The sequence below is a fragment of the Sinohyriopsis cumingii genome, chromosome 12 (genome assembly GCF_028554795.1).
Source record: "Sinohyriopsis cumingii isolate HCF-2022 chromosome 12, ASM2855479v2, whole genome shotgun sequence".
In the NCBI taxonomy this organism is placed as follows: Eukaryota; Metazoa; Mollusca; class Bivalvia; order Unionida; family Unionidae; genus Sinohyriopsis; species Sinohyriopsis cumingii.
In genome coordinates, this window is record NC_142972.1 from 91,111,777 (window position 1) to 91,122,352 (window position 10,576).

General features: G+C 33.4%; 1 protein-coding gene across 1 annotated transcript; it reads left to right on the plus strand.

Moving 5' to 3' along the window:
* The first annotated feature begins 2,376 nt into the window (after window positions 1–2,376).
* On the plus strand, window positions 2,377–10,359 carry LOC149786969 (complement C1q-like protein 2). The gene is made up of 2 exons (XM_089977520.1): window positions 2,377–2,602; window positions 9,850–10,359. The coding sequence occupies exons 1-2, from the start codon at window positions 2,404–2,406 to the stop codon at window positions 10,284–10,286; spliced, it is 636 nt and encodes a 211-aa protein (XP_089833646.1). The 5' UTR covers window positions 2,377–2,403; the 3' UTR covers window positions 10,287–10,359.
* Window positions 10,360–10,576: the final 217 nt, after the last annotated feature.

Genomic DNA, 10,576 nt, shown 5'->3' on the forward strand with positions numbered 1-10,576 from the left:
ACAGGAAAAAAGGACGTTTCATGCATGGGTCGAGGACGCCACACTGGCAAATGTTTTTTTTTCTTAATTTATATGGGTGGTTAGATCATCTTGGTTATGCGTTTTTTTTAACAAGAGGACCCTCCTTTATATGTTACTACTCTGCTATTCCGGAGCCCCAAATGGCCGAGTGGTCTAAAGAGCTTTCCGTTACTGATCACTGCCATCTCACCTCTGTCTGCGCCGGTTCGAATCTCGGATTCATCCAATGTGGGTATGTGAGAAAGCTTGCCAGTGGCTTCTCGTGGGTCGGTGGTTCTTCCGGTTTTTTTTCCCGGGTTCTTCCTCCACCATTAATACTGGCCGCCATGTATAGCCGATCGTGTGCTGAAACATGTCGTTAACCCCACAACAAAAACAAGAACAACAACTCTGCCTATTCCACCAGGTGAGCACCAGCATTGCGTGTCACTCACGCAGAGATACATTAATTTGGAGGAAAGCTTCGGTTGACACATGTCTCCCTCATGTCAAAGCTGTTTGATAAACATTGTATTTCCGCGGTGGTTAACTACCTAGCAGGCGCCACCTTTGGCTGTACTTGCATCATGAGGAAATAATGGTTAAAACATCAGAATATAATTGCTAGCATCCACGCCACTTCCTGGAGGATCGAGTTGAGGTAATATAGCCATAAAACTTGGATCTGCTTCAGGATGCATGCGATGCCTCGGTGTCCTTGTCCAAACAGGAAGTCTAGGACCTTAACAGTTAGATAAGTCGCAAGCTCCTTGAAACCGGCACTATTAAGACTTGTGACCCGAATATGTGTTGGTTCCGGATCTTACAATGTTTAGTTCTGTTGATGCCCGTGACAAATGCACCAGAGCCTACGTTGATATAGCGACCAAGTCCTTAATGAATACGTCGTATGATCCCCTAGCCCGACAATCGGTATCATCACGAGTGAGGGGCTGATTTATCGGCCTAGTGTAAGAGTATCCAGGTCACCAAGTATCAATTTAATTCATTGTTACTATATAACCTGGGTAATACATTCATACAGAATATAGGCTGGAAATGAATGTATGAGAAATTAAGAGGAAATGTCCGGATGATAGATGAAAATATGTGTATACGGAAAACCGATGAAAAATTATTTGTATACATAAAATAAATGGCACATACATGTATATTTGTTCTGATTCTTTGACTACTGTTCAACTGTGTGGAACTCACATGATAAATGCCTAATAAATAAGATATATATTGTTCAGAGGAAAGCTGTACGATTCACCACAAATATACAACTATATCGCCAATGGGAATCATTCGAATCCAGCCGAACCAATGCCCAACTGACTAAGCTGTACAATGTAGCAAACAATCTAGCGAACGTATCAGCGGAAAAATATCTGACCCTAACATATAGCCAAACAAGGGCAAACCACAGGAATAAGTTCCAATTAAAGTCAGCATCAACATTGCTCACATTCTTCCCACGTACAATAGGTATTTGGAATATATTAACATCAATAATTGCAGAAGCTTCTGACCTTGTTTCTCACAATCGGGAGCTTTGTAAAATCACATTCTAATGAACAAGACAGCAACAAGCTAGTCCTATGATTATCAGTGCTATGCCACTTGAGGTTCATTACCTCATCGCTGCTAGCCGGATTGGTCTGAATATGATTGGAAGGAAACGGACACTGACAATAGTTTACTTATTTCTGCATTCGCTATCATTACTCATCTGACTGTCCCGTCGCTACCGTCCTTACTTAATCTGTAATAGTCAATTGTGACTGTCAACGTATTTATTTATAGACATACAGACAAACAGACAGACAGACATACAAAGAGACAGACAAACAGACAGAATATAGATATATAGACAGGTAAACTATGTTTCATTATATGTTCTTTTCCTTGACTTGTAATTCATTAAGATATACTAAAAGAACAATACACAAAATAAAATAATCTAGGACAATATTAGATGTGAGCCAGGATCCAGACTGAAAAAAGAAAACGCAGAATTAAGCTATGTATATGGAAATAAATTTACACAAATAAAAAAGTAATAAATACAAATATTACAGATTAAAAATTACAATAAAAAACAAATATCTTACTGCTTGCTTGTTTTGTGAAGGATCCACTGCTTGTTATATTATGACTCTTGAAAAATCCTGAAAAAGTTATAAATTCTTTCAGCAATGAAATTGTAATCGATAATGATTTAGATATATCGTTTACATCGATATTTAGCTCAAGCATTCAAACACATACTGCATTTTGGTGTATATGAAAATTATAATAATCGTGTACCAGTCAAAACTGCTCATGAATATTCATGTTATCCCCATGTCTTTGTTTGTGAAAGCATAACTGCAGTACTTTCTGTCTAGCGTTTAACCGATGCAGATCATAGGAGAACTTGCATTTTTTGCAACCCTATGTGGGTTAGGTTTTATGGTGGATACGGAGAAGGCTAACCTGGAAGCAGTCATGGCCCGTCTGTCGGAGGAAAAGGCCAAGAGACTTCTCTTAGAGAGTGACGTAGAGATGCTGATGCTACAGGACCGGAAAAGGAGATGTGAAACTCGTGATAATCAAGGTACACCTTTTCCACGTCTTATCTTGCATTCAATGATCATTCAGTAATACTTTTTCATCTAGAAGTGGTATGCATACTTCCTCGACCCTGTTTCCTGCAGCGAAATAAAAGAGAGCTTTTACCAGTACATTTATAGCAATAGGATGTGCATTGAGAACTGTAGTGTTGGATGAATTCTAAAGAATATGGAATTTCGCAAAGCAAGTGAGGTTTTAAAATGTTCACAATTCACCCTATTAAATAGAGTTTCTTACTGACACAAACAAATTCCAAACAAATCATCACGTCATCAATAAAATCTAATTTTTGAAAAAAATATTATTGTGTTCTTTACATTTCTATTTATCTTAATGTTTTTATAACATTTAATATTTAACGCACACATTTACATTGATCATCTGTATATCGCTTAAAACTAAAAATTAAAAATGCAATACTGGAAGATGATAACATGACACTAATAGTTATACCTATAAATACAAGATACGAATGCATTTATTTATTGACAAAAAGAGACTGTGGACATAGGCATACATGTATTTACCAAACCATGGTGACTGTCGACAAAGGTACATCCATCATAAAAAAGGAGACTTATATTATCTTGTACAATGAAAATGAAGAAAAACATTACTAGTCCGTGGTTCAGACACTGACAGTTAGAACACTTTCACCTAATTGCAGTTATTTTGTATTCCTGGACAGGTCCTTAAACCTTGCGATAATCATAAGACGACCGCTGTATTATTGTATTTCCCTAGGTGACGTGGATTGTTATACAAGAGAGCGTAAATTGATAATATCAACGAGGTTTCTACGATATCATATTTCAAAACACGTGAAGCCATCTAATTTAAAAAATCACAAATAAATCACAAATAAACCCAACGAAACAATAAATCATGGAGACTCTAGGGATTGTAGTCCAAAGAGGACATGCAATATCCTGAGAAATGAAAATGAAACTAATTTGCAAAAAAGATATGATTGAGGGTATCAATAAAATAATGAATCAGTATTTCTCAAAGATCGTTATGTAATATAACATCTTTTCATGATACGTTTCATCATTTCAAAATTTATTTCCACTAGTTTCAGCAATGTTGTTTTTTAAAACAGACAATTACATTGGGAGCAAACACAATGTTCGTGATAACATGAATAGTATTATTTTCAGCTTTCTCTTTTGCGTGTGAGTGTTCAGGATGTAATTCTCTCCTCAATTATTACCAATATTTCTTGCATCTACTGTATTTGTAATTATGTTTTTTCTTCATTTGTAACGATTACATATTTAACACTCAGTATTACCCTCGCCAGCTCGTCCGTAAATAAGTCCATCCATAAGATTTGTAAGATCCACTGTATTAAAACTAAATAATACCTTCTGGAATTTCTACCTAGTAATGTCCTTTTGTTTGAAGTTTATATAGCTCATCATTGTCGATTTCCATATGCAGGTTATAAAAAGACATTCCAGAGACTTGTGTGCGTTTCATGCGGTAAACTCTTGAATTAATTTGAAAGTTGGTATCAAAGTTTATAGGCCAAAACCTAAACATATTGTTAGAGAAGAAATTTTCTTAGAATTTTTTTCTGTCTTCACATTACTCTTTGTTTCGTAGCAGCTAAGTCCAAAACTGAAACAGCACTAAAGGAAGGCGTCGTGGTGGACCACCATACTAAGTCCCTCAAACATGGAACTACACCAAATATGTATATCGTTATGTCAAATCAAAGGTGTCTGATGGTAATATGGCACGAACAATGAATTTATACCACTGATTTAACACTTCAAACACCATGCAGATGATATTTTTGATAACAATACACTCAAAATTTCCTTGACATTTCGTAAAAAGAAAAACAGAAAAAAATTATAAAATATATAATATACATTCTTTTATAAAATCTCTTTACAACCGTTGACAAACATCAGTCATGTCTTCATTACCTTTTTTAAAATGCAAAACCTTGACATTTAAAGTCGTGAAATGTACACAAAGAGGACTGATTGAGTGACAACTTCCTGATTGGTATATAGCAGTCTAAACTTGCCAGAAACGATTTTATATGCATAAAACTGACATATATTGTATATTTGGAACGGACAACACTTATTTATTTAAAAATATAGCTATGCGGTTAATTTGCAGGAAGGTTGTATGTGTACCAATAGATGTGTTATTTTGTGTTGAGTCAGTTGTAGTGTTGAAAATGTGGAACATATTGTATCTGACATTTTCTTTAAACATTCCTTAGACGATCATTATATAAAACACATACGACACAATCGAAGTTAATGTAATTTGACATTTTAGACTATGGCACCTAGAGGGATGGTTGATGTAAACCATGTAGAATATCGCTCTATGTCGTCATAATCAAAGTGACCATATTGGAAACAAAATGTAACTGCTCACTGCACTTGTAATTATTTGATCTAATCTGATTATTTAAAGTCCATAGCGATTCAGAATTTTCATCAACAACATAGATGCAGATTCGCTCCACAAGCAGAAAGAAATAGACGTTGGTAAAGCTGCTTTAGTATTACATTAAGAACAACAGTTAATACATTACTTACACCTTATTAATGTTATCTCTTTTAACCTCGGGAACATTATCTGATGATTTCATTTCTTTATATCGTTGGATTGACTTTATCAACTATTGTCTAACTTTTATTAAATGAATTGGTTGGGATAATGGATCACATCTAAAAATGCATTATCAAGGTTCCGTTCAGGAGAGAATAAATGTCCAGTGTTATAGGCATGACAGATAGAATCGACAAAAATAATTGTTCAGCAAAGATGTATTACTATGCTTAAGAAGCGGAGAAACAAAAGAAGAGTAATAAAGTAGTTCCATTGTTTCTTGACATTTATTACATGATTTTAGGACCCATTCAGTTAATTTGGCAACATAGAGAACATGCATTTGGTTCATGTTATGTATTATAAACCTTTACAATTTTAACAATACTATGATTTTAATGACTATTAATCAAGGTCTACCTTAGTGACATTATGTTTTGCTCCCAAATATCGAAATATTCACCACTCGTTACATCCTTTCATTTGTACCGCCACATATATATTTCATTTTCATTTTATATTTAAAATTTTCTCAGTCCCGAATATATCGTCTCCTTATCGCATATAAATAAATCCTTGCAAAATGTTTCATTTTTACTGTTTCCTTTTCGGTCTTCTACTGTATATACCAGTGGAACTCCAAGTTAACTTCTCCGATGTTAATACTCTTTTCGTGAAATTAGGATGATAGTCGTATGCAATAACAGACTTCTCTATTAGATACTATGTGTGAAATATAGGGACTTGTTGGCGAAATAATTGTCTTATCGTATTCATCCATGTTTCAAATGTGAAAATAATATTGTTATTTCTTCACATTTGAAGAATATATCCTTACCTTTTCACATGTGAAAATATAAAATGTCTCATCATGTCATTGTGTGTATCTGTAAAGGTTGTATCTGTAAGAACACAAGTGTTTGAGCTGGAACAAATAAATAGAACTACTTTGCATTACGGGCACGGAAGTCAAGCATTAATAAATAAATCTGAACAGACGCTGTGCGCGTCTCTCTGAAGTTATTTCCCTTTACAGCTTGACAACAACGACAATCCTGCATTGCTGACTTTGAATTGCATTGTTTTTAGTTAGATAGGGTCGAATGACACAAATGTAATTTACTTCTGTAGATTATAACAACCCAATCATACAGCTTTCTTCAGTCTCGTATAGTTATATGCCCATCATATGTAAGTGAGGCGAATTAACAAAAAGTAATAGGGGAGAATATGTTGTGTCGTAGGGTGAGTTTAATCTTTTAACCTTCAAAGATGGAGCAAGTGTTTTATATAACAAAAATAAGATTTTATTTTCCCCACATTAACACCTAATATATTTCACCTTGAAGTACAAAAACGCCACTCATTAAACTATCAAGTTTTTAGTACAATGCGATGGAATATATCTAGTATTAACTTTGGAAAATAACGTGTACTCTGTATATTTTATATATTAAAATCCTGACATTTTCAGTTATGTTAATTCTATGCGCTCCATAGACATATGTTGAAAGATCTCCAAATAAATTAATTCATATTTTAGATTTATTTTCTTGCTTGCTTCAATTGTCGACATGTCTTAAGGTCGATAATGTGATTATTGCATCCATCAATAAGGTTTCGTAATGTATTGAGTAAAATGCTTCAAACGTTCTAGTTTAAAAAGTCCGATTAATATTTTTGTAAATAGACGCTTCATTAATGAGTGAATGGAACAATACTCAGTACGTTCTCCCTCAAGTGATGCATTGGCTTAGCTTCATCAAACTTTGTTTTCTCTCTCTCTCTCTCTCTCTCTCTCTCTCTCTCTCTCTCTCTCTCTCTCTCTCTCCAATATTTTGGTACAGCAATGGTGTATTTCATCCCATATTGTTGCTTTTACACTGTTGAAAAGACATATATAATTGTTGAAATTTATTAACGTTTTATAATGTTTAGTAAGCTACAATATGAGCTATAACTAAATCCGCTTGATTAAGGTAAACCGTTCTATATGGAAATTTATATTTGATATATTTGTCTAATGTGTAAGTAGAGTTTAAGATTAGATAGTCTTTAGGTTCAGAATAAGTATAGGACTTAAACTTTGCCATGCTGCCTAAATGTTCCACAATATATAAATAATATTTTTTATTCAACCGAACTGTAAGGGTCGTCTAAACATATGTGTATGTCCATATATATATATATATATATATATATATATATATATATATATATATATATATATATATATATATATATATATATATATATATATATATATATAGTTCCTATAAATGATAATGAATGGCTCAAGCGTAGGTGTGTAATCAAATAACATCTCAATTTACAACAATGATTATTCTTTTCAAACTGTAAATTTTGCCACTTTATTCTCTGTAAAACATATATTGTTTTCTCATATTCCATGATGTCAGCATACATGATGTAAGTGTCTAAGGCATTTATGTATCTTGTTATAAGGAAAACTCAGCATTAGATTAACAATATCAATTATCTTTTCATTAATTTTGTCAGTATAGCTTGATATGATAATATTCAAACTGTTAATATAAAATATTTCCTATGACAACTTTAAGCTTTCAGAAAAGTAATATTAGTTTTTCATTCGTTAAACGTTATAAACATTGATTTTACGCATTGTAGTTGAACAGTTGAAATTGTACTTGATTGATTTCATGCACAACATTTGAGAATTATATATAATTGGAAATTTATTTCTCTATTAAATGTCAATCATATTTTAGCTGCTGTTTGATTAATTGTTCACTGGAATATTTGAAATCCAGAAATTCTAGGAATATTTAACACTTGTAAAACTTGGTACAAATGTTAGCATAAAGAGGAATAATTTTGCCTGTTTTTATCTTCAAGTAATAATATTGCTTCTGCATATCTTAAGGAACACATCTCCACTATGTACGCAATAGTATCGACACATGTCACCTCTCGCACGTCAGCAAAATGTAATACATATTTCGGATCAGTCGACGGAGTGACAACTGATGGAGAAGATAAAATGCTCTCACTAGTTCTAACGTTTCGGCTTGGACAGTTTTCCTTTAAAAAAATAATAAGAAACAAAAATGTTTTCCCTGAGATATTGTGAAGACGAAAAGTTCATGACAGCTCGAACCTTTTCATAATAAATGAGCAGAAAACCAAATCATTTAACGACAATTAGAACAAGCTCATACATTTTTAACGTTTTGAAGATGTCTGAAATTTAACAAATGGTCAATACAAACAAGACCGAACTCTAATATGCTGTCAGAGATTTACACAGGAGTAGCATTGGATTCTTGCATTATTTCTCTCTAGATATATCATCACTTGATTATGGGAAATATGATTACTTTCTTCCTCTTAAAATGAGACAGGAAACATCTATAAAAGTATAGTGTTTTACAAAAGTCTTAGACATCTATATTTATTTTCGCGATTTTATGATACAAATAATATTTGGGAAGAAATATTTCTCTTTCAGGCTATTTATGATACAAAACTATGACTGGTGCTATTATGAAGTCATTATAGAAAGGTTTATATCAATTTTGGGAGTTACAAAACTTTCGTTATATGTAGTTTCATTTTCTCTCACTTCTCAATGTTGCTCCATAAAACACTTCGTTGTAAAGTTAACGGCTTTGCTTTGAATGAACATGTTGATAATAACTGAAATCTGGTCAAGATATGTGTTATTCTTCTCAATTATCTCCGTGTGCATAAAATGTATAATATCATTTCGAGAGTGTGAATAAAATGATTTATACCTTCTGAGTCTTCAGTTCATTAAATTTCTTTGTTGGACTTGTAAATGTATTTTTTTTATCAATGAATTTAATTATTTCTTTAATTCATTCAATGTTCAACTGATTAAATTTGTGTTTATTGATATATTTATGTGGTGTCACAACCTACTATGTGGCATGTTATTAAGAATATAAAATAATTATTGTACCGAACGAAAGCAAAATTAAGAAAATTATTAGCTATGGTGGTTGACATAAATAATGAAAACTTTTATCTTGACGCATTTATTAAATTAGGAAAGGAATTTAAAATTTTTAAACCACTACATAAGCGGATTCGGAAACGAAAATTCATACATGTATCGCTTCCTCATGCTAAAATAATGGAATTAATTCAGGCCGAATTACATGTAAATGCAAGAATTACAATATTGAAACTTCAGAGTAACTAATCTCCATAATGTTGCTTCCTAGAACGCACGGATATATTCAATAAAAGTGCAAACAAATGGCATATACAGCAATGTATACAAATACAATTTATTTGGCCCTATACACCATGAGACCAATCGGAACATCCTAGACTGTCGAATACCTTTTACTCTCTACCATAAACTCTGTGTTAACTGTAGTGATACTTCCCAAACTGGTAAGTTTTGGTGAGTGAACTTACATTCAACTGGAACTGCGAAAAAGATCACAACAAAATTATTAATATTGAAAATAACACTTGACAATATTTCAACCAGCAACCTGCGTTTTTAATTTTTATTTTTATTTCTGCACCTGTTAATGCAAAAAAATGAAGACATTAATAATTGTCTGCTCCATAACAACAACGGATTTTTAGCTTTTGCTGTAATTATAAAAACGATCGTATTAATATTTTCAGATCTCTGTCAGGCTCATTGTTTGAACAAGACTGGCGTCGCTTTTACAGCCCAAATGTCAGCAGATCACACGCACGCCGCAAGAGAGGTAGTACGTTTTGATAAAGTCCTGGTCAACGAAGGTAACTCCTATGACCCACTGACAGGCAAATTCACAGCACCCTATCGAGGTCTTTACCTCTTCTCCGTCACTGTTATTAGTCTACCGGGGAAAACCGTACACTGTCAAGTGATGAAAGGCGATATTGAAATTGGTAGAGTGTATCAAGGTGAGATCCAGGCCAACCGGCACAAGTCAGGGTCAGTAACTGTGGTCACAGTATTAGACAAAAGCCAAGTCGTCTATGTTATGGCCTACTCTGAAATTGTCGGTGTGGAAACCATTCATGGAAACAGCTTTACAACATTCACTGGTATGCTACAAATGAAATATGACTAAGATGTGGCAATGTTAACTGACCAGAAGATCACGTTCTTGTCGTGACAGGTTTTCAATAAATCGTAATATCTTCCAGCATGTTTGTTGTATATTATTCATAAGAATTATCGGATGTATAGTCTCGTGTTGATACAAAATACTAAAACACCAAGTGCATAATTATATCAATCCCAAAATCAATCCTTTCCACACCAGGCTCAGTGAATCATACCCAGTCATTCCAAACAACGATCAGTCATGGTAACAATACAAAGCGGTCATTTGGAACAGGTGGTTTATATATATATATA

Excerpts from the sequence above, each read along its gene's own strand:
- LOC149786969 (XM_089977520.1), top strand. The coding sequence starts at position 2,404 with ATGCAGATCATAGGAGAACTTGCATTTTTTGCAACCCTATGTGGGTTA. Across the intron at positions 2,603-9,849 it reads TGAAACTCGTGATAATCAAG|ATCTCTGTCAGGCTCATTGT; the intron begins GTACACCTTTTC and ends TAATATTTTCAG.